Here is a 20,454-nt window from a genome sequence, read left to right as displayed (position 1 = left end):
ATGAAACCCTGCTCTAAATTCTTGTCTATAAATTTACGTAGCTCCCCCAATTATTTTTGGATCATGGGATAAGCTTTTTGGCTTTGGGAGCTTTACCCCAGGACTGTCTATTGCACAGTCCGTAGGACTATGGGGGGGGGGGGTAGAGCATCGGATGCTTTTTCACTAAAGACTTCTCGTAAGTCCCAGTATTCCTTGGGGATCCTCTCTTCCCCTTCTATCTGTTCCATCATTGCCCCCTTCACGTCGTGGTGCACAGCAGGCTTGACCTTACTGTCTCTTACTTTTGCTTTTGGCGCTTTAGAGCGAAAATGTAGAACCCCTGTCTTCCAGTTAATACGTGGGTTCCATTTTTGGAGACATGAGAGGCCTAACAGCAGAGGTTGGTCCATTCCCGGGGCTACTATAAAATTTAGGACCTCCCGATGGTCTCCTATCGTCATTTCTATGGGTTCCGTAATGAAGTGGGCGGGACCTCCCCCTGCCACAGAGCCATCCAACTGGCAGAAAGCTATAGGCCGACTCAAGGTTTTTAGTTTTAGTTCCATTTTCTCAACTACTTCGGGGCTAATGATGCACCTGGTACACCCGGAGTCTAGGAGCGCTAACATTTCCCCTTTATTCCCCGAGAAAGGGACATGCAGTTTGACTGGGATTGTCAAGGGGCCCCCTTTCCAACTCACCAGAAGGTCTTCATCGGAATCGGATGTGGTTTCGCTGTCATCGGACTCGGTCAGCGTCCCATGCTCCTCTTCGATGGGCGTGGCCTTCTTGGTGACGCCCACTCCCGCCTTTGCCAGCTCTCGCGCCTTCTTAGTTGGGTTGCCTGGTTCCTTTCCACCACTAGGGGTTGTCTTTGACACCAGGCAGTCAGCCACTCAGTGGCCGTCTTTTCCACATCTGAAGCAAGTGGTGGAACGTTGCCTCCCACTCTTCATAGTAAGGGTGTCCTTTGGAGGGCCTCTAGGGAAATGGGCGGGGTTTTGCCTTCCAGTGCGCTCTGCTCGACTGCGATCCTTTGCCAGCTCGATTTCCATCTCCGCTGCCAGTGTATACCAGCTGTACAGTGTGGTTGGAGAGGCCCGTGCCCGGCACAGCACATACAGATCTTCATTCAGGCCATCTTTGTAAATGTCCACAAGGGTCACCTCCGACCATCCTCTCATCAAGGGAACCAGATCACTAAACTCCTGGTTGTAGTCAGCCTCTGGTCTCCTCCCTTGCCTGATGGTTTTCATCTGGCCTTTGGCCTTCTGCTCTGCCAGGGGGTCCTCGAACCTCCTCCTCAGTGCAGTCATAAAATGCTCGTAGTTTTGCAGTAAGGGGGAGTGCCCACTGTATAACGACACAAACCACGCAGCTGCTCTTCAAGTTAGGTTTTGGGTCACAGCTCTAACCTGTGCTGCCTGCAACCAATATTCTTCCCCCCAGTCCATCATATGATTATTCACTAACGCCAGGAACAATCCTAGCTCCTTGGCATCTCCATCGAATTTCCCAGATGGAGGGGAATTTTAGGCTTTTTCCTTCCTTTGCACAGCCTCACTTGGCCAGCAGGTGGCATACGCCCTCCATCTGACTCAGCTGCCTCTGGGAAAGGGATTTCTGGTTCTGGTTCTTCCAAAATCTCTACGCATTGGGAATCTCCCCCAGTTGCTCCCCTGGCAGTTCCTTCATCCTCTTCTCCCTCCCCCCTGGAGGACCGAATAGGGGATTCATACCTTTGGCGAGCTGCTTGCCTTACTTTCATCTCTTGGTAAAGACGCAATGCCTAATCCAACTGGAGCCTGTCTCTGATTTCCTGCTCTTGTTTCGAATCTGAAAGTCTGGCCTTCCCCTTTCTCCTTTTAGTCATTCCAGAGGGAAGCTCTTCAGGATCTGGCTACCACATTTTTTCTTCCAGCTACAATTGTTCCATCCATTGGGCTCTGCAATCCTCCAGTTCAGGGTTAAAACTAACAGAAGAAATACCTCCGGGCGGCTCCTCCAGTTCAGAAGTTAGCTGGCTTCCCATCAAAGTTTTCATTTCAACCCCCGCAGTATTTAGGTTTAAATCTTGGTTGGTCGACATGGTTGAGATTCAACTTAATCTCAGGCTGTCTCTGATTATATTTAGGAAAGAATACACCTTGACTTCATTTGAAAATAAAGAAAAGTACTTTTACTAAATACATCCGGACTACAGCTGTTCAAAGTTGAATCTGAGACAAAATATGGCTAACATCCCATATCTCCTCATTACTCCCTCCTTCCACAAAAGGTCAGGCAGGCTTGGTCCAATGCCAGCTCCTTCTCGCCCCCATGGTAATTTTCTTCTGAAGGTCTCCGACAGTTTATCATCTCAGGAATGCAGGGTTCGTTGGAAAGCCCGCGCGTCTGGCGTTTATGCTGATTTCAAATCTTACTCCCCCCTCCCTCCTTCTTTTATGTCAGATGACACTCTTAAAGGGCCCTCTTCTGTTAACCTGAATAGGATAGTATATATCTTAGGTCCATTGCTATTTTACATTAACATACTGACATTGTAATCTAACTACTGAATTCAAATTACACACATATAACACAAATAGAGTGAAACTTGGAGTGGAGGCTGACAGGTGCCTTCTTTCTTTGCTGTCCCTCCAAGACAGCTATGGTTCATTAAGAACCCCCAGAATGAGACTTCCGGTTGGTGCCACCTTCCTCGCTGGATGCCTAATTAAGGCACTCCGCACTGGATATCGTAAAAGCCGGAGAAAACAGCGAAGAACAGCTGTTCCCAGCTTCAATTTCCCTCTCTGGGAGAAAGGGAGAGAAGAGAGCAGTGGGGGCGTGGTAGATCTCCCCAGGGGCTTTGTTTTGTTGAATCCCATTGAATCCTGCTAAGGGTTGAATCCCATTGAATCCTGCTAAGCTCCAATCTTCAGTGCGCTCCTGCAAAAGTAGGAAAAGAGGAAGGTGTCCATTCTGCTCAATCGATTTCTTTTTGTGGATTTCTACATGCAGACGGAACAAGCACAAGTGAACAATTATTGGATTGCAAGTATTTTTGATTTCCTGACTTCTATCTTTTAAAAAGAGAAATTTTTTTTCCCTTGCTTTAACTGACTGTTTAAAATGGCATCTGAGAGGAAGTGAAAGTAAAGTAAAAATTAGCAGGCTGTATAACTAAAAAGCTAGGAAACGTTACTTGTGGATTGTAGCGAATTGAGCTCTCCTATACTTAAAGGAGAATAGAGAAGTTTTTAAACTTAAATTCTTTGGCTTTTAAAAATTGAAAGGGCTACTAAACCATCTAAGACTGCTGGTATAAGGGGTTCTGAAGTAGCTTTGGAGGATTTGATTAAAGAACAAGGAAAAGTGTTTGAAGAGAAGTTTAAGGAGATGATGGAAATCATAAAAGAAATAAAAGAAGATAATAAAAAGATAAGAGAAGATATTTTTATTGCTTTTCAAACACTGGAGGGGGTGGAGGAGCAGGTGCAAGAAATTGTTCAGTCAAACCAGCAATTAGATAATCGAATGGGAGGAATGCAAATAAAATTGGACAAAAATGAAGATCAAGTGGTGGTGATGCAGTATAGATTGATGAAAGGAGCTCTGAGAATTAAGGGGTTAAAAGAAGAAAAAGGCAAAGATCTAAAAAAAAATTTATCAGAAGCCCTGACTGAATTTATTGAACTTGATCCACAAGAGATTGCTTATCAAATTGATAAAATTTACAGAGTTAAAAAGACAATACGCAAGAAAGATATTTAAGTGAATGGAAAAAATGGATTGACTATATTCAAAACAGATATCAGACTAAGTGTTATCAGACTGCCTTTGAATGATTAGGAAGTATTATTTTTGATTGTTTTGAGGGAGGTTAGGAATTGATGAGAATTGTAGGATTATAATTTAGTTAGGAAGGAAATTTTTTAGTATATATACTATATATATATATATATATATATATATGTCTTATGTATATATGTAGCACTATGTGTGTATATATATATATATGTATATATATATATATATATATATATGTAGGTCTTATGTATATGTAGTATATGTATATATGTAGCACTATATATATATATATATATATATATATATATATATATATATATATATATATATATATATATATATATATATATATATATATATATATGTAGGTCTTTGGTTATTCGGGTTTTCTCCCGCGTAAAATTGGAAGTGTCTTGGCGACGTTTCACAAGTCTCATTCGTCATCTTCAGGCTTCAGCTTCGTGCTTCTGGGAGCAATGTTGCATTGCTCCCAGAAACAGCTCCCAGAAGCACGGTTGAAGCCTGAAGATGACGATGAGACGTCGAACGCCGCCAAGACACCTATATAAACCTCAGAAAACATATATATATATATATATATATATATATATATATATATATATATATATATATATATATATATATATATATATATATATATATATATATATATATATATATATATATATATATATATATTTGTTTTCTGAGGTTTTCACGGGTGTTTGTATGTAGATCTTTGGTTGTTCGGGTTTTCTCCCGTGTAAAATTAGAAGTGTCTTGGTGACGTTTCAACGAAGTCTCTTTTGTCATCTTCAGGTTTCAGCTTCGTGCTTCTGGGAGCAATGCTGGGAGCATTGTTTCTGGGAGCAATGAGCAAAAAGGAAGAAACAGCTTGTTGTGTCCCACTCCTCCGCTGACGGCCGGGTCAGGGAAATCCAAATCAGGCTTGCCTCTGCAGCTCTGCCCAAAGTCCTAGCAAAGTCCTCAGAGCAGGCAGGAGACTAGAAAGTGACTTTAGCAAGATAAGTTCGACTTTGTCTGACTCAGAGACTGCCAGAAAGCAGATCCTTTATATAGGCCATGGGGTGTGGCTCCATGACTCAGCACTCATTAAGGCCTGCCCCTCCCTTCCTTCTGTTGCCTCCGCCTATCCAGTCTTCTGATGCGAGGGTCACTCCAATCAGCAGCTGTTGGAAATAAACTTTCCTCAGGCTCACATGCTGTGGAGGAGGGGGAGGGGTCTAGCTGCTCCGTTTGCCTGGGCATGGAGCCAGGGCTGGGGCCGGGGGGGTGCTCCCTCCTCTGCAGCCTGCTTGGGCATGGAGCCAGGGCTGGGACTGGGAGGTGCCCCCTCCTCTTCAGCTTGTCTGGGCATGGAGCCAGGACTGGGGCCGGGAGGCATACATTCCTCCGTGTTCGGGAGCAGATAAGAAGGCCCCGGCTGCTGTGAGAGTGGGCAAGACACAACACAGCTGCAATCACACATTGCTCCCAGAAGCACGAAGCTGAAGCCTGAAGATGACGAATGAGACTTCGTCGAAACGTCGCCAAGACACTTCCAATTTTACATGGGAGAAAACCCGAACAACCAAAGACCTATATACAAACACCCGTGAAAACCTCAGAAAACAAATTATATATATATATATATTATATATATATATATATATATATATATATATATATATATATATATATATATATATATATATATATATATATATATATTTAATTTTTTATTACTTTTTTGCAACAAACAAAAAAAAGAAAATACATTATTACACCCTTGTGCTATACATAAAAAAAAGGAAGATTTGGGTCTTCGGATATATCCTCACGATCGCCAAAATCCATGTTCTCGAGGTACAGGTACCGAAGCGTCCAATGTTCCAAGCGCAAAGTCCACAAATGGTTTCCAAGTCTTCCAGAAAATATCTTCTTTATACACACCACTTCTAATTTTAATATCACATGTCATTTTATCATTTAAAGCTAATTTCCACATTTCAGAATTCCACTCTTCTATTCTAAAAATCACATCTAGTTTCCAATATCTAGCTATTATAATTCTACCTATTATAATCATAATTCTAATCAATTCTTTTTCATATTTTGTTAATTCTATTTCCTTAATTACCAACAATAATATAGTTTCCACTCTCAATGTTATTACTTTCCCATCATTTCAAATATCATTTTCTCCAATTGTTGCCAAAACTTTTAACCTTATCACATTTATACCACATATGTTCATAAGTCCCCAATTCCATCTCACATCTCCAACATTTTTACTAATTTTTTATCCATTTGTGACAATCTTACTGGGGTCAAATACCATTTCAAACAACTTTATAATTGTGCTCTTTAATCCTTATAGATAAAGTTCTCATAATTCTACTCTTCCAATTCACATTCCAATCTGACTCTGGTATTTCAATATTAAGATCTTTTTCCCAATTTGTCCTCATCACTCTTTGTAATTTTTCATCAGAATTTATAATCTTATAAACCCTACTAACGAGTCCCTTTAGCCCAATTTTATCTTTCATAATCCGAGATACTAAATATTCAAATTCAGTTTCACATCTATTTATCGAATAATTTTCCTTAATTTTTTGTCCATTTTCTATCTGTATTTTTCAAACCAACTTAACCCTAATTTTTCAATAATTTCTTTATTCCTCCTTTCATTTTCCATAACTTTTATCCAATCTCTAATAATTTCTATATTTTCCTCTTTAATCACTTCATTACGTTTTATATTATTTTAATCGGCCAAATTCCAATTGTCTCCCCAAAAGATTATATCCGAATTAAAATTTTAACAAATTTATTCCACATTTTACTTAATCCTTTAACCAATAACTTCTAATTACACATTTTAAATTTGCTTTATCTAAAACCACCTTGATCCAAATTTCTATATCCCTTAACTCTAAGTCTCTCCAATAGTTATCTTCACCTTTAAATATTTTTACCACTATCCGGATACCATACGCACAGTAATAATTAAATAATTTGGGGATTCCTAATCCACCTTCCTTTTGATTTTGATACCACATTTTCTTCACTAATCTAGGTCTTTTGCCACCATTACACAATTTATCCAATTTTTCTGATATCCTTCAATATCTTTCTCTGTCAAATTTAGTGGTAGCATCTCGAATAAAAAGTTGAACTTGGGCAGCAACATCATCTTACACATTGCAATTCTACCAAACCAAGACAACTTTAAAATTTTATATTTATCTATCTTCTTCTCAATTTCATTAATCACCACATCATAATTAAGTTTTTTCAATTCTTTAACCTTAAGTGAAAGCACTATACCCAAATATTTCAATGTGTTTTTAATCCTTATCCCAAATTGCTCTTGCATATTCTCAGACTCATTACCATTACTATCCATCAATAATTCTGACTTTGACCAATTTACTTTCAATCCTGTCATTTCCTCAAATTCTATCAAATGCTTATATATCTTTTTCAGGTCTTTCTCTACATTTTCAAAATAATTAAAGTATCATCCATACAAATTTATCTTATACCCTTATATCCTTCTAATTCTTCATCTTTTCTATCATTTTGTCAATATTTCCATAGCCAATAAAAATAATGTTGGGGACAGGGACATCCTTGTCTCGTACCAGCTTCTAATTTTATCTCTTCAGTTAATATTCCATTCACCTTCACTCTTGCACTGCTTTTTTGATACAATTTTGAAATAACATGTATAAACTTATTACCAAAGCCTAAAGCCTCCACAATTACTTTAATAGTTTCCCATTGTACAGAATCAAAAGCTTTAAAAATATCCAATGATACTATACCAATTTTATCACCATTATATTCAGCTACATCTATAATATTTAATACTCTTCTAACAATATCACTCATGTATCTACCCTTCACAAAACCTACTTGATTATAACTTATATATCTATCTATAAATCTATTTAATCTATTACTTATAATAGCAGTAAATATCTTTGCATCCTGATTAATTAAAGAAATGGGCCGATAGGACTCAATCCTTTCTAAATCTTTATCTGGTTTAGGAATTAGGGATATCACCGTTCTATTCCATGACGAAGATACTTCTCCACCATGTAATATTCCATTGAATAATTTTTGCAATCTTGGTATTATTAATTCTTTAAATTCTTTATAAAACTCAACAGGTAATCCATCCTCACCTGGAGCTTCCCCTAATTTTAATTTTTGTATTATTCCATTAATCTCATCTTGTGTTATATCTTCTTCCATCAATTCCTTATATGTTTGATCAATTTTCACCACATACTTTTCTAAATAACTTTGCAATTTTCCCCGATTAATTGGTTTCTTTAAATATAGATTCTGAAAAAAATTTCTAACCACTTCACATTTCTCTAATTTTTTATAACATCTTATACCTCTGTCATCTATCAAAGCTCCAATTTCTCTCTTCTCTCTTTTATTTTTCGCCATCTTTGCCAATAATTTAGAGTTTCTATTACTAAATTCAAAAAAATTCCTATTTAAATATCTCAAATTTCTTTTTACTAACTCTGTATCTTCTTCTATCATTTTATTTCTTAACATATTAAGCTCCTGAAGGATTTTTTTTTCTTTAGTAAGCAAAAATTGATTTTCCAATTCTTTAATCTGATTTTTATCTCTTTCCATTTTAATTTTATAATTTTTATATTTCCTACTTGATAATTTAATACTCTCCCCTCTAAATACCGCTTTCATCGCATCCCAAACAATTTCAAATTTAACCTCCCCGTTATCATTTAATCTCCAACTTTCCTCCAATTTTTTAAGTATCCATTTTTTATCCTTTTCATTTTTATACAGTTTCTCGTCATATCTCCAATAGCTTCTTTTTTTCTCAAAATTAAAATCTAAATCCACCATAACTTCTGCATGATCAGTGTCTTTAAAAATTCCCACATCTACCTTATCCACATTATATATATATATATATATATATTTGTTTTCTGAGGTTATATAATATATATATATATAATAATATATATATACTATACCTTGTGTTTGTTCCGGGAAGTCGGGGGGAGGGGGGAGGGGGGTTTGTGAAGGGAGGGGGGAAAGGGGGGAAAAATTTGTAAAACTTTTTCAATAAAAAAAAAGAACCCCCAGAATGGCAGGAATTTCGGCATTCACCCCAGAGCTCCAGGGCACACCGTCCCGTCGCAATGCTGGCCACGCCCCCTCTCCTGCAATGGACTAATGGTAATTCTCCTCCTTCTCCTCTCCCCTCCTCCTCTACTATTTCCCCCAATTTTTCCTCATTTTTATTCTCTCAGGCATTCTTGTTTCTACCCTAACAAAATTATTCCATGTGAAATAGAAAGGAAATTTTAGATAAGTGCTAAATAAATTGTTCTCAATTTTTGTTCTGTTGCAGGAATTTGTGAGGCTTACAGTATCTGATATTCTTGTGACATTTCTAACAATCCTAGTGGGAGATTTTCTTCGGGCTTGTTTTGTCAGATTTGTAAACTACTGCTGGTGTTGGGATCTCGAGGCTGGATTCGTAAGTCAACTATTTGCAAAGGAAGCACAGGATTCACTTAGAATAGATTTAATCAAATGCTTTAAGCTGATCTTTTATATTTTTTCTGTCTTCTGGTGAAGTCTAAAGAAAATAAGTTGCATAATTCAGCAGCGGCAATATCCCTTACCTTTCCCTTCTCAACTCATCAAGATGGCTAGTAACATTTTAAAAACTAAACTGTAACTCTTTTGAAAAGATAAAAAAGAGAAAATGAGAATTTTAAAATATACAAATATGAAAATTTATTTTTTTTATTTTTATTTACATTTATATCCCGCCCTTCTCCAAAGACTCAGGGCGGCTTACAGTGTATAAGGCAATAGTCTCATTCTATTTGTATATTTACAAAGTCAACTTATTGCCCCCCCCCCAACAATCTGGGTAATCAAAATGTTGATTATACAAATACAAAGCAAATCAAAAAATGGTAGTGTAAAATGTTCATTGGCTTAATGATTGTGCATATAGGATTAGAAAATCTCTTTATGCTTTGGGTGCTTTTATCTATCATCTATCTAACTATTTATCATTTATTAGATTTATATCCTATCTTTTGCACAGGAATATAAATTGGCATACTCCCTACTCCTATTTATCTCCACAATGGTAACCTATATGGTAGGATGGACAGAGAGATATCAACTGCCCCAAATCCACCAGTGAGCTTCTGCAGCTAAAGATGGGCTAAAACTTGCATTTCCTTGCTCTTCATCCAACATCTGAACCATCTTAGCATACTTGCCCCCTTTTGTTACAGTTGATCCCCAGTTAACATTCCTAACATCTCCACTTACAGGGTCTTATAAAATAGTGCTATAAACGAGCAGTCACCAACCAGTGGTCCATGAGAAAATTTTGGTGGTCTGCAGAAAAATTATTTGCATTTTTTATATTGCACTAAATACTATTTATTTTTTAAAAAAATTCCTATTAGTGGTCAGCGGAATTTAAAATTATGAATGTAGAGGTCCCTGAGGTCTGAAAGGTTGGTGACCCCTGCTATAAAGGATATCATATCAGGTTTTGGGGAAAGTTGAATAAGGCTTATTAGCATTTACATCATATTTCTTGTTTTCTCAACAGCCTTCATATGGAGAGTTTGATATTAGTGGTAATGTGCTAGGTTTGGTCTTCAATCAAGGAATGATCTGGTAAGATACTCTAGTGTGTTAATATTGTTAGCCAGAGAAAATGGTATTTGTTACATCTTCACTGAACTGAAGGAAAATTGCTATGTATTCCATTTTTGTACTTCTTCACAGGTGCTGGACTATTCCATATTTTTTAACACATTTTATGTAGAACTAGAACATTTTACAGAATTCTGTGGGTTTTTCTCATTTGAATTCATCTTCTCTCAGAAGTTTAGGACCCCATGGGATATCAATATACATATTAAAGTGTTTCCTTTCAAGATCAAGTTTTCATGGGTTGCATAACTGCCATGAAGCTGATTCAGTTATATTATCCACCCACACTGAAGTGTGGTAAATTCCATTTTAATTCTATTTTAATTTGTTAGGAAGAAAGTCGGAGATATCTTCTACACTTATATCTTCTTCACTGTAATAGTGAGATTATTACACACTGAAATTTAGATTTTCATTCACTTTTCCTTTTTAACTTGGAAGACAAGTTAGGAGAGACATCCAAAGAAATCAAGGTATCCTAATAGACCTATCAGTAACTTTTGAAATCAGTGATCATTGTATCCTCTGGTCTGTCAGAACTGAATATTGGGGAGCACTGCCTTAAACTGGTTTTGCTCCTACTTGACAAACATCTTCCAAGGGGTTATTTGTATCTTTGCTTTGTAGTGACTAGGTGATGGTAATTCTGAGACCTCCATGTTATTCCCCGTACTATTTACAGTCTAGAAATAATCCCTGGGGTTTTTTAATACTGGTAGAACATAGATGAGGCAATAAATATCCTGAATCAGCATCTGGGGGGAAAAACCCCAGTAAATTCATGGTTTCTGGCAAATTTACAGTGCTAACTGCATTGATTCACTCACTTACTACATAGTTGTATTTAGGGAGTGGCCCTATTTCTCTCTTTCATAGCACTTATAGAATGGCAACAATGTCAGATCATAGGCAAGACTATTGAATAAGCTAATGAAGGTTGCTTTCCTTTTCTGCCACTGCTCAATGAACTGATGAGAAAGCATATTTTTGCAATCCAAAAAGCATTTTAATAAACAGTGAAGACACTATATAAGTAAAGTCCTATATTTTGATTCGCTATTTTGGTTGATATGTATTATGGTTACCTTTTTGAAAACAGGCAGTATCTGTCATTATAAAAAGATTTTTTTATATTTCTCTTTCCCCTCTACCCTCCTCTTCATGCTCTCCCCCCCAACTTATAGGATGGGATCCTTTTATGCCCCAGGACTTGTGGGGATCAACGTATTACGTTTATTAATCTCCATGTATTTCCAGACCTGGGCTGTTATGAGCAGCAATGTCCCCCATGAACGAGTGTTCAAAGCTTCTAAATCCAATAATTTTTACATGGGACTCTTGCTGTTGATTTTGTTCCTTAGTGTGTTACCAGTTGCATATACCATAATGTCTCTGCCTCCTTCCTTTGACTGTGGACCATTCAGGTACTGAAAGAATTTCTTCCTGATTCTTTTACTTGTTTGTTAATTTTCAATGAGAAGCCAAACTCTCAGGAAAAAGGACAAATTATGCAAATATAAATTTATATAAATTCCATACACTGCAGTAGCAATTATAAGAAAAATCAAAAATCAAGAAATATATACTAAAATTGAAAAATTAAAATAATAATTCAAGCTCATTTGTACATACTATAATTTGTCTCTCATTTGAATATCAAAATTCAAAGTAGGTTTGACTTATAATAAACTACTTAGATGTAAATATCCGTGATACTTCATAATATACTAGCTGATTACCCGACGTTACCCAGGTGTTTATTTATCCCAAACTTGTATTAGACAGGAAGAGGAATGAATTATATCTTTAGTGTCAAATTAAAGCAATTTTATTCACAGGGTTTTAAAAGTATAAGCACAGTATACAAATTATAAAGTAAAATATTCAAATTAAGAATAATATTAATTTAAGACAAAAATTGATTATAAACAACATTTTTAGTTTCACCTCCAGGAGCAAGAATAAATAAATTCTGTGGTGAAGCCACCCTTGAGCAAACAAAATAAAGTCATCTGTGGGAGAAACATGGTGATCTCAAATCCACTCCACAGTATTTAATAGACTGACCCTGTGACTTATTGATCATGATTGAGAATGCAAGTCTTAATTTTTTTTTCAAACAATTTTCAATTTTTTTTCCAGAGAGTAAGTCATGTGTACCAAGTTTAGTTAAAAATGCTTGAGGTGTTCTAGAGTTATGGTGAAACACACACAGATACACACAGAGAGATGGGTGTTAGGGGTGTATTACCCCCCACAGTATTTTATTCCAGAGAGTAAGTCACCTGTGTACCAGGTTTGATTGGAATTGCTTGAGACGTTCCAGAGTTATGCTGGAACACATAGACAAGACACACCAGGGGTGTCTGAGGGGTGTTAGGGGTATGTTACCCCCACAATATTTTTTTACCAGAAAATAAGTCATCTGTGTAGCAAGTTTGGTTAAAATTGCTCAAGATAAGTAAGAGTTATGCTGGAAAATACACACACAGACACACACGCATGTGCGCACGCATGCACACACGCACACACACACACCAGGGGTGTCTTACCCCCACAGTATTTGTTTTCAAAGAGTAAGTCATCTGTGTACCAAGTTTGGTTGAAATTGCTCAAGCCGTTCTGGAGTTATGCTGGAACACACAAACACACACACACCAGGGGTGTCTTACTCTCACAGTATTTGTTTCCTCAGAGTAAGTCATTTGTGTACCAAGTTTGGTTGGAATTGCTTGAGACGTTCCAGAGTTATGCTGGAACACATAGACAAACACACACCAGGGGTGTCTGAGGGGTCTTAGGGGTATGTTACCCCCAAAGTAATTTCTTGAGCCGTTCCAGAGTTATGCTGGAACAGACAGACAGACAGACAGACAGACAGACAGACACACACACACACACACACCAGGGGTACCTTACCCCCACAGTATTTTTTTCCAGAGAGTAAGTCACCTGTGTACCAGGTTTGATTGGAATTGTTTGAGACGTTCCAGAGTTATGCTGGAGCAAGTTTGGTTAAAATTGCTCAAGGCCTTTCAAGAGTTATGCTGGAAAACACACACACACACACACACACACACACCAGGGGCTGGAACACACAGACACACAGACACAGACACACAGACACACACACACACACACACACACCAGGGGTGCCTTACTCCCACAGTATTTGTTTCCAGAGAGTAAGTCATCTGTGTACCAAGTTTGGTTGAAATTGCTCGAGCCGTTCCAGAGTTATGCTGGATCGTAGATAAATACATACATACATATCTACATACATACTTTTTATAGAAGGAGAAGAAGAAGAGGAGGAAGAGGAAAAAGAAGAGGAGGAGGGGGGAGAAGAAGAAGAGGAGGAGGAGGAGGAGGAAGATGAAGAGGAAGAGGAAGAAGAAGATATATATTCCTGTTTTGCATCCCTGTGACATGACTTGGAATGAGAAAGAATGACTGGCCCAAAGTCACCCAGCTGGCTTTCATGGCTAAGGCAGGATTAGAAGTCTCCCATTTTCTAGCCTGGTGCCTTCGCCATTAGACCTCGCAGTACTGTGTTAGACTGTCTATTTGCCTGCCTGCCTTTTTCAGTCTGCTGTCCCTTTGTAGGCTACGTAAATCCTGGTGCAGCAAGATTTTCAGGATAAGAAACATCTTTTTTGGGGGGAGGGAATCAAGTCGCTGAAGGATATTCTAGCACTGTCTCCAGATTTTGGCAGATATATTGTAGGGAGTTTAAGTAATTCCAACAGGGAATTAAGCGAGAAACCTATATTTCTGATAGCAGCTGCATTCCTGAAGTGACAATTCTTATGGATAAATTTGGGGATCACTTATTTGGAGATAGAAGTATGCATGCTGTATTGGAGGAAAAGAAAATGATAAGAAAAAAGAATTGAAAATCCAAAGAGTTTGGATAATATGGTTTGAGCTTGCCTTGTCGTGGCAAAGGGGCTTGTGTAGCTCAATGAAGCTATGAACTATGCCATGCAGGGCCACCCAAGACAGACAGGTCATAGCAGAGAGCTCTGTCAAAATGTGATCCACTGGAGAAGGAAATGGCAGACCACTCCAGTATCTTTGCCATGAAAACCCTATTGACAGTATCAAAAGGAAAAAAGATATGACGCCAGAAGGTGAGCCCCTCAGGTTGGAAGATGTCCAATATGTTTATGGGGAAGAGCAGAGGTCTAGTACTAGTAGTGGCAGAAAGAGTGAAGCAACTGGGCCAAAGCCAAAAGGACCCTCAGCTGTGGATGCAACTGGTGGTGAAAGGAAAGCCCGATGTTGTAAAGATCTGTTCGCCATAGGAAACTGGAATGTAAATCAAGGCAAGCTGGATGTGGCCAAACAAGAGACGACAAGACTGAACATCAACGTCTTAGGAATCAGCAAACTAAAATGGACAGGTGTCAGCCTCCACGTGCTACTTTAATTGTTTTATTGCTTAGTTAATTGTTATATTGCTATCTTTAGTGTGAAGTTAAATTGCATGTCCCTTCTACTGGAGCCCAGGGGGAGATGCTAGCTCTCTTGGACTCGGGGTGCACCAAGTGTGTCATCAGCCCTGAGGTGTTGGAGAAAATGGAACTCAAATTAAAAACTCTAAGTAGGCCCATAGCCTTTTGCCAACTAGATGGATCAGTGGCAGGGAGAGGTCCTGCCCATTATATAACTGAACGAATAGAGATGATCATAGGAGACCATCGAGAAACCCTGAACTTTATTGTGACACTGGGAATGGACCAGCCTGTCCTGCCGGGACTGTCCTGGCTCCGGAAATGGAACCCGTGGATAAATTGGAGAACAGGAGTATTACGATTCCGCTCCAAGTCACAGAGGGTAGAGAAAAGAGTTGCCAAAGAAGAGGAAGCTGTACGCGCTGAATTACTGGGGTCAGTTACAGAGTGTTTGGATGAGGAGGAAAAGATTCCCAAGGAGTACTGGGACCTTCAAGAGGCTTTTAGTGAGAAGGCCTCTGATGTGCTACCCCCTCATAGGCCTACGGACTGTAGCATTGAAATTCTTCCAGGGTAAAGCTCCCAAAACCAAAAGCTTACCCCATGACGCAGAAAAAATTGGGGGAATTGCGGAACTTTATTGATAAAAAATTGGAGCAAGGATTTATTCACCAGCTAGGCCTCGGGTAGCAGCCCCAGTAATGTTTCAGGAAAAGAAGGATGGGACCATTCGTCTGATCGTAGACTACAGGAGCCTTAACGCTGTGTGTGTAGAAAACGCGTATCCTATGCCACTCATGAAGGATATGCTAGCCCACCTGTCTAAAGGAAACTTTTTCACCAAACTGGTCTTGCGAGAAATGTACTACAGAGTGCGTATTAAGGAAGGAGATGAGTGGAAAACTGCTTTCAATTGTCCCCTGGGCTGTTTCCAGTTTCGAGTGCTCCCGTTTGGCCTACAAGGAGCCCCTGTGGTGTTCATGCAATTGATAAATGAAGTACTCCATGAGCACCTGTTCAACGGGGTCCTGATTTACCTTGTGACATCCTTATCTATACGGAGACCATGGACAAACATGTGAAAATAGTAAGAGCAGTACTCAAAAAACTGTTGGCCGCAGAAGTATATGCGAAACTGTCTAAATGTGAATTCCATCAAACCAAGGTCGACTACCTGGGATACCGTATATCTCCTGAGGGGTTGGAAATGGATGCAGGGAAGGACTGAGCAGTATTAGAATGGGCACCCCCACGCACTCGCAAACAGTTGTAAAGTTTCTTGGGATTTGCCAACTTTTATCGCCAGTTCATTCCCTCTTTTGCAAAGATTGCTCTGCCAATCACAAATCTCTTGAAAACAAAAGGGAATGAGAAGCCTAAGCCATCCTTGCCACTAGAATGGTTGATGGAATGCCAAGCAGCATTTGAAAAACTGAAACGACTGTTTGCGGCCGAACCGGTCCTCAAGCACCCCGACATGGATGTTCCATTTGTGATACAAGCAGATGCCAGTGACGTTGCTGTGTGGGCTGTCCTACTCCAAACAAACACTGAAGGGAAGTTGCAACCTTGTGCGTAAACATCTCGGAAGCTGACTGAGACTGAAAGGAGGTGGGCTATTTACGAGAAGAAGGCGTTCGCTGTTCGCTGGGCTCTTTTAACGTGGAGACAATTTCTGGAAGGAGCTAAACACCCGTTTAAAGTATGGACTGATCACAAGAATTTAGAAGCCTTAAAAACGCCCAGAAAACTGTCACCAAAACAAGCCCGGTGGGCCCAATACTTTAACTATTTTAACTTCTCCTTGCATTACATTCCAGGAGGAAAGAACTTCCTGGCAGATGCTCTTTCATGGTTGCCACAATACAATAGTGCGCATGTGGTCCGCCCTATTATCCCAACAGCTTGCTGCCCCAGCTATTACCCAGAGCCAACTAAAGACTGATGCGTCCTTGCCAGATGACCTAACCGAGTTGTTGAAGGAGGTGTTAAAAGCAGATGATTGGTTTCTAGCCCATTCAAATGAATGTACCCTCTGTGATGGCCTGGCCTGGGTGGGGGTTAAACTGCTTGCATGAGGGAGACCATACTACAGCGTTGCCATGATGCGAAGATGGCTGGACATTTTGGGTTTGTAAAAATCCTACATCTATTGAAAAGACAGTTCTGGTGGCCGGGTATGAAGAAAGATAAATGAATTTAATTCAGATGACCATCAGGTATACTACTGCGGGCAAAAATCCCCCAGAAGATATGGAGTAGCTTTCATAGTCAACAAAAGAGTACAATCCCCAAAATGACAGAATGATCTCAGTTCGAATACAAGGCAAAGTATTCAATATCATAGTAGTCCAAGTCTATGCCACAACCACTGATGCTGAAGAGGATGAAATTGACCGGTTCTATGAAGCCGTACAGCACCTTATAGAATTAACACCAAAAAATGATGTCCTTATCATCATGGGGGATTGGAATGCTAAAGTAGGAAGCCAAAAGATAAGCGGAATAGCAGGCAAGTTTGGCCTTGGAATAAAAAATGAAGCAGGGCACAGGCTGATAGAATTTTGTCAAGAGAGTAAGATGGTAATAGCAAACACTATTTTCCAGCAACCCAAGAGACGACTCTACACATGGACATCACCAGACAGTCAACACAGAAATCAGATTAACTATGTGCTCTACAGCCAAAGATGGAGAAGCTCTATACAGTCAGTAAAAACAAGACCATGACTGTGGTTCAGATCATGAGCTTCTCATTGAAAAATTTAGGCTTAAATTGAAGAAAGAAGGGGAAAGCACTAGGTGTCAGGTGTGCCTCCTTTCAATACTCAAGAAAGAAAAACCCCAACTCCATTGTTTCTAGAGATAGGTACTTTTACTGAGTATGAACTGAAAGCAACAAAATGAAAGCAAGATCTGAGACATTTGGTGCGGAAATTACATATAAGAAATATTCCCAAGCCCTCCTCCCTTTGGTCCAGTCAGTATTGTCCAATCCAGGTTCCCTCAAAGGGACACATGGGATGCATCTTCAGATGGTTCCATCCCTCTGGTATGTTCAGGTGGTTAACCTTGACTGTTATCAGCCCGCCTCCCAACTGCCGAGAAAGTTTGAAGAGAAACTTCTTCTAATTCAATCCCTTACACAGCATCTCCTCCAGCGCTCTTCCCCTCCCTGCTATTCAAAGCAAAGACAACTCCCCCCTCCCGTTACCATGACAGCCATAGCAAGCAGAGCGGTAAATGCATAAATCAGGAGCCAGATTACACAGAGTATCTAAAGTAGTAGTAAGCGGAGGCTGACACTAGGCCATTCAGGTATGAACTAAATCATATCCCTGATGAATATACAGTGGAGGTGACAAATAGATTTAAGGAATTAGATCTGATAGACAGAGTGCCTGATGAACTATGGACGGAGGTTCGCAACATTGTACAAGAGGTAGCAACTAAAACTATTCCAAAGAAAAAGAAATGCAAGAAAGCAAAATGGCTGTCTGAGGAAGCCCTGCAAATAGCTGAGGAAAGAAGGGAAGCGAGAAAGAGAAAGATACACCCAATTGAATGCAGAATCCCAGAGAATAGCTAGAAGAGATAAGAATGCCTTCTTAAACAAACAGTGTAAAGAAATAGAAGAAAACAATAGAATAGGGAGGACCAGAGATCTCTTCAAGAAAATTGGAGATATGAAGGGAACGTTTCATGCAAAGATAACAACAACAACAACAGAGTTGGAAGGGACATTGGAAGTCTTCTAGTTCAACCCCTTGCCCAGGCAGGAACCCCGACACTACTTCAGATAAATGGTTATCCAACATCTTCTTAAAAACTTCTGCAGGAGTATGATAAAGGACCAAAATGGCAGGGACCTAACACCCCTAAGAAGGGGTGGCAAAATTACACAGAATTATACAAGAACAAGCTTAACAACCCTGATAACTAAAATGGGGTGGTCACTAACCTCAAGCCAGACATCCTAGAATGTGAAGTCAAATTCTGAGCAACAATAAAGCTAGTGGACGAGACAGTTTTCCAGCTGAGCTATTCAAAATCTTAAAAGACGATAGAGTAAAAGTGCTACACAATATGTTGTCTTGAACTTTAAAATTCCATTAGAACATATCTCCAGGTGAAACCATATACTGACTGTTCCGTTAAAAAAAGTTGATGGCGTATAATCAAATAGTAACTTTATGAAACATTAAATTCTTACTGCATATTAAATGATTGGTAATAACTACAATCAGACCTTCATATCCTGACTTTCCAGTTATATTGGGACTACAACTTCCAGACTTGTATTTGATACAAATGCTGCCTGGAAAATCTAACAAATTCACAAGAGTGATAAGTTGAAGAAAACAGCAAAGTATGATGTTGTATTTATTGTTGTTGAAATCCAGTTTATACTGAGCAATAACAATAATAACAATAATATAAATTCAGAATTAAGCAGTTTCCCATACAGGTAGCCCTCAACTTACAGACATAATTGAGCCCAAAATTTATGTTGCTAAGTGTGACATTTACTGAGTTTTGCCCCAGTTTACAACCTTTCTTACCACAGTTGCACCACAGAATCACTGCAATTGTTAAGTTAGTAACACAATTGTTAAGTGAATCTGTCTTCCCCATTGATTTTGCTTGTCAGAAGGTTTCAAAAGGTGATCTTGACATGACCCCAGTCATAAACGCAACCGTCATAAATATGAGTCAGTTGATAAGCATTCGGATTTTGATTGCATAACCACTGAGTTGCTGCAATGGTCGTAAGTGTGAAAAACAGACATAAGTCACTTTTTTCAGTGCCGTACTTTTGAACGGTCATTAAATGAACTGTTGTAAGTTGAGGATTACCTGTAATATCAATTTTTAAAAAGAATATATTTTGCTGTTGTTTTCAAAATAATCAGTCATGAGATTGTCATTATTAATTTTTATGTATCTTAAATTTGCAAATTCAAAAATAAAAGAAGAGAAATATATTCAACTATCGGTATTTCTTTAAAAATAACAAACTGAAGCTATTCAAGTAGTATATTCTGAAAATATGTTGCATGAAGACTTTTTGTATGACCTCTCTGAAGTTCAATTATACATAATGAAGTTCATTATACAGTCCTGTCCATTTATTTATTTCTTCTTCCAGTGGAAAAAAGAAAATGTATGATGTCATCCAAGAGACAATCAAATATGATTTCCCACCTCTTGTAGCCAAAGTCTTAGGTTATTTGGCAAATCCAGGACTAATTATAACTGCAGTGTTGCTTATGATGTAAGTTGCATTGACTGAGATTTTGGGATGGTATCTTGCAGATAAGAATATATTAATAGGTTCTCAATTAAAATTTGTCATGAGTTTTTAAAAATGTGTGCTGCATATGACAGCAAATAAAGCAAAATCCTTGTAAATAGATTGTGCAACTTTTCCAAAATTCTTAATCTGCCAATTCCCAAATCCCTCTTC

General features: G+C 38.7%; 1 protein-coding gene across 1 annotated transcript in view; it reads left to right on the top strand.

The window, feature by feature from the left end:
* The window catches only part of LOC131198440 (transmembrane channel-like protein 2), a 286,411-nt gene that overhangs the window by 258,023 nt on the left and 7,934 nt on the right, over window positions 1-20,454 (top strand). Inside the window, exons 15-18 of the mRNA XM_058183084.1 lie at window positions 9,191-9,319; window positions 10,424-10,491; window positions 11,715-11,954; window positions 20,137-20,262. Of these exons, the coding sequence (XP_058039067.1) occupies window positions 9,191-9,319; window positions 10,424-10,491; window positions 11,715-11,954; window positions 20,137-20,262 (563 nt within the window). The remainder of the gene's footprint in view (window positions 1-9,190; window positions 9,320-10,423; window positions 10,492-11,714; window positions 11,955-20,136; window positions 20,263-20,454) is intronic.

This window comes from Ahaetulla prasina, chromosome 4, assembly GCF_028640845.1.
Source record: "Ahaetulla prasina isolate Xishuangbanna chromosome 4, ASM2864084v1, whole genome shotgun sequence".
NCBI lineage: Eukaryota > Metazoa > Chordata > Lepidosauria > Squamata > Colubridae > Ahaetulla > Ahaetulla prasina.
This window is presented reverse-complemented; position numbering and strand designations above follow the sequence as displayed.